This window comes from Camelina sativa, chromosome 14 (assembly GCF_000633955.1).
Source record: "Camelina sativa cultivar DH55 chromosome 14, Cs, whole genome shotgun sequence".
Taxonomy (NCBI): domain Eukaryota; kingdom Viridiplantae; phylum Streptophyta; class Magnoliopsida; order Brassicales; family Brassicaceae; genus Camelina; species Camelina sativa.
Genome location: NC_025698.1, coordinates 14,392,407 through 14,397,184, shown reverse-complemented (window position 1 = coordinate 14,397,184; position 4,778 = coordinate 14,392,407). Strand labels below are relative to the sequence as shown.

Genomic DNA, 4,778 nt, shown 5'->3' with positions numbered 1-4,778 from the left:
TTTCGATTCTTGAGCATAGTAGCGACACATGAAGGCATGGGTGTTGGAAGCGTGTAGTCAACTTCTGAAGCACTTGACTCCCTTTGTGTGAATTCAGTTTGATCAAACAGATTGTACCCATTTCGTTCGTCCTCCACTATCATATTGTGCAGTATGATACACGCTCTCATTATTTTCCCAATTTTTACTATATCCCAAATAAGAGCCGGGTTTTTGACTATGGCAAATCGAGCCTGCAAAACTCCAAAAGCACGCTCTACATCTTTACGCACAGCTTCTTGTTGTCTCGCAAATAAAGCGTCTTTTGGAGTTTGTGGCAGTGGAATAGATTGGATAAAAGTAGCCCATTTTGGATAAATACCATCTGTCAGATAGTAAGCCAATTTATACTCATGGCCGTTGACACTGTATTTCACTTTAGGAGCTCGACCATGCAAAATATCATCAAAGACTGGAGATCGGTCAAGAATATTGATATCATTTAATGTACCTGGTAGTCCAAAGAAAGCATGCCTGATCTAGAGATCATACGAAGCCACCGCCTCTAAAACGATTGTGGGCTTTCCAGATCCGCGGGTGTATTGACCTTTCCATGCGGTGGGACAATTCTTCCACTCCCAATGCATACAATCGATGCTTCCTATCATGCCGGGAAATCCGCAATACTCGCCAATGTCGAGTAGTCTTTGAAGATCTGCTGGTGTGGGTCTTCTCAAGTACTCATCTCCAAATAAATTTACGACTGAATCTGTAAACTTGTCCAAGCATATTAGCGCCACGTTTGGAGAAAGGCAGAGGTATTCGTCAAACGCATCAGCTGCATGATTGGTGATTTGATCGCATGTTTGATTAAAACATTCATCAAGTATGTCATCAACATCATCATTATGGGAAGAAGAATGGGAAGAAGAAGCCATTGTAAAAAAAGAGGGAACTAAAGAGAAAGAACTTTTTTTGGTTGGTATTGAAATTTGAGAAGTGTTGAGAAGGAGGTAGCTTGAGTGTTTAGAAGTGTTGATAGTGTTGATCATTATATAGAAAAAAGGATGTAGCTTGAGTTCTTGAAATATGTGGTACACAACCATTACAAATAATATGTGGTAGAAGTAAATAATGACAAAAATACATGTAAAAACTTGTGGTAGAAACACAAAAATACAAAAGAGCTAGTAAAAACTTGTGGTAGAAACACAAAAATACAAAAGAGGTTGTAAGAATGAGAGTTGTTGTGTGTCACGGACTGATGAGAACATGTGGTCAAACACACCATGTCACTTTATCTCGAACACACCATCTCGAACACACCATGTCAAACACACCATGTCAAAACAGAACACACAGTGAAGTAAGTAAACCATTGATTACACAGCTTTAAACAGACTTAATTAAAACCACAAACAAAACTGAAACTAAAACACATCAATCGGATGAATACATACATCCACATATGTTACAGCCGCAAACATTAAACACTAAAATTGACACAAACATTCGAATACATAAAGCACTACATTCGCATGCATAAAACACTACAAAGACAATGACATAGTTAATACAAACACTACATTCTTTAAAATTCAACCTGATGACATCATGTCATCAATTAGCTTTTCCTTGAGAGCTTTTTCTGATTCAGTTAGTGTATCCTTTTTAGAAATCAGATTTTCAAGCATCACATACTTGATATTCTCCTTCTTCATAGCAAACTCCTTCTCTTTCAATTCAAAGTCCTTCTGCTTCATCTCATACATCCTAGAGACACGCTCCAACTGAACCTCAAAGTTAGCTTTTCCATCTTCCTCCACATCAATAGGTTGGGTGTTTGAGCTTTTTTTGGACCTCCCCTTGGCAGCCTTAACACCAGTAGGACGGGGCAATGGTTCATCCACATCAATCGGATGGTGTGCATCCTGTTCAGACCCATCAATACTCACTCTTCCCCTTTTCACTCCAGTACCTTTAATAGACATGGAGGCACATCATTTTTGTTTGTATCTTAAGTCTCGCCATGCATGCTCCAAGGTAAACTTCTGTCCATGATCATTAAAGTAGATCTGATGTGCTAACTTCATCACATCATCTTCATTCTGTCCTGACGACTTCTCCCTAGTTGCAGCTTCATAACATCCAACAAACTTGCACACCAATTCGTTTATCCTCCCCCACCTCTGCTTACAGTGACTCGCCTCTCTCTTTGGCCGACCATCAGCATTCGGACAGGATGCAAAGTATTTTGCAATCCTCCCCCAAAAGGATGCAAGTCTTTGCTGGTTGGAAGTAATCGGATCTTTGCTAGTATTAAGCCAAGCACTGACCAACATGATATCATCTGTTGGTAACCATGCATTCCTTGACTTATGGTTTTCTTGAGGGGATGCAGGTTCAGATGGAGTTTCAGAACATGGACTATCAAGAGGAGTGTATTCAAGGTTTTGGTTATCATGTTGGCTGTGTAAGAGGTTCATATAGCTAGAGGAGGGAAGATATGGATTCAAAGAGTCGTCAGAATCCATATCGTGAGAAAGAGATTGCTAAAGGGTTTTTAATGTTTAGGTGTTATTTACTTTTGTGGGTTAAAGAGATTGGTAATGGGTTTATAAAGAAAGAACTTGTGTGTTAAAGAGATTGGTAAATGGTTTAAATTTTGAAACTAAGTGTTTACCTAACACAAAGCATCAAGTACACATACATATTTAACAAAGCATCAAGTTTTTACCTAACACAAACCATCAAGTACACATACATATTTAATAAAGCCTCAAGTGACATAAGCGCACAAAGCAACAAATACTAAAGCAATGACATCAATGACATAAGCGTATTAATCACAACCACCATCCGAAAGCAATGACATCGACTCATACCTAAACTAACACCAAGTAAATTAAGGAAGAGAAGGATAATAAATTACCTTCATTGATGGCCGAACAGACACAAGGACTCTATACTCATCATCTAGCTTTCTTTAAGCTGTTAAAGAATGAATTAAAAAAAAAAAGATTTAGAAAGGAAAACAAACATCACATGCTTAACTAAAATAAAGATATAGAACTCAAAACCTTGATGTATTGTCCTCACCAGCAACCTAATGTATTGTACTTGTTCTTGTCTTTGTTGGTAAACCGGACAACGAAGAGATTAGTACTCGCTTTATTGTACTTGTTCATGTCTTGGTTGATAATACGGATCCTTCTCCTGTAATCAGTCTTTCCATCTACATAATCATGAAAAACATAAGTGTATTAGCGCATCAGTGATCTCTATAACAGAACAAAATGCTAAACTCTCAATCATTAATACTTAACCAAAGGTTATCAAAGTTAAGACAGAACAAAAAGATATCCATCTACATAATCATGAAAACAGAACAAAAAAGGCATCAGTGATCTCTATAACAGAACAAAATCATCTTGAGTCTCAATCATTAATACTTAACTCAAGGTTATCAAAGCTATGACAGAACAAAAAACATATCCATTTACATAATCAACAAAAACAGAACAAAATACGAATCAGTGATCTCTATAACATAACAAAATCATCTTGAGTCTCAATCAAACAGCTGATAAAGTATAACAACTCCAAAATCACAAGGCTTATACGCAAATCCCTAATTTTCTAACTAACATCAAATAACCCTAATTTGAGATCGAAAATCAAAGAACCCTAATCATAAAACAATCTGTGATTCATGCAATTGTACTAACAAACGTACCTTGTGATTCCAATTGCTTCAATCTCTTCCAATTTATTTGACTGAAACTCGAATCATGCAATTGGCGATTAGCTTCCAAATCGCCATCGCTACTAATCTTCTTCTCTCCAATCCCATCGAATCGCCTTCTCTTCATTCCCAACTGAATCCAAACCATTCTCGGTCCTTCGATTCAAACCCATGAAGCTTCTGATTCCAAACCGTTTTCTTGTTTCGGAGAAAGGAAAAATAATAAAATCAATCGGATGATTTTTTTTTTTATTTTGTATTTTCTGTTCGTCCAACAGAAAGCTGATACGTAGCAGTCTCTTAACCCATGATCCAGTATACTATATAAGAGGAGATCTTACATTTTTTCTTTTCTTCTGATTTTTTTTTTTCATCAAAACACTAAGAATTCCAGCCTTAACCCACCGATGATCATGGTCTAAGCTTCTTCAACAAGAAACTAATTATATTCTCAGCCAAAAAAAAGTAAGTGAAAGACAAAGAAACGAAACAGCTTACGGAGAAAGCTTTTGGAGATGATTAATTTTAAATATTTCATCCGTTTTAACATTAAATAAGTCATGCCGTTTAACAATATATATATATATATATATATATATATATATATATATATATTAAATAAGTCTGTTTCATTCAATCCAATATATTATGTAGAAAATTTGTGGCAACAACATTTTTTAATATACAATTAAGGCAAACGATTTTGTTCTATATAAGATTGTTTGAAATGATATGAAAAACAATTAGGTCACTACTTGATTGGTTCACAACAACAATTATATGATGTTATCGAGTTATTTATATATATATATATATATATATATATAAGTATATAGGAATTAGTATTAGAAATTAGAGAAATAATATATTTTGTAAAAATGTAGTTAATGTAGCAAATAATCAGTCGATTTTATTATTTTTACATTTTTCTTAGAAATATTTCTTTATTTATATAATGAGACAGTCGATATTTTCTAATATATGAGTGAATTTGTAACATTTTTTTTTTGTCAAAAGAGTTTATTTTTTTGGTTGTCAAAAGAGTGAATTTGTA

The 4,778-nt window shown here is 35.0% G+C and overlaps 2 protein-coding genes across 2 annotated transcripts; both read right to left on the bottom strand.

Annotated features, from left to right (window-relative positions):
* Positions 1,578 to 2,513, bottom strand: LOC104743587. Its single transcript, XM_010464650.1, has 2 exons — positions 2,177 to 2,513; positions 1,578 to 1,957 (listed from the first exon to the last, which is right to left on the bottom strand). The coding sequence occupies exons 1-2, from the start codon at positions 2,511 to 2,513 to the stop codon at positions 1,578 to 1,580; spliced, it is 717 nt and encodes a 238-aa protein (XP_010462952.1).
* LOC109128848 (60S ribosomal protein L5-2-like) lies at positions 3,065 to 3,928 on the bottom strand. The gene is made up of 2 exons (XM_019235967.1): positions 3,716 to 3,928; positions 3,065 to 3,214 (listed from the first exon to the last, which is right to left on the bottom strand). Exons 1-2 carry the CDS (start codon positions 3,870 to 3,872, stop codon positions 3,075 to 3,077), a joined length of 297 nt encoding a protein of 98 aa, XP_019091512.1. The 5' UTR covers positions 3,873 to 3,928; the 3' UTR covers positions 3,065 to 3,074.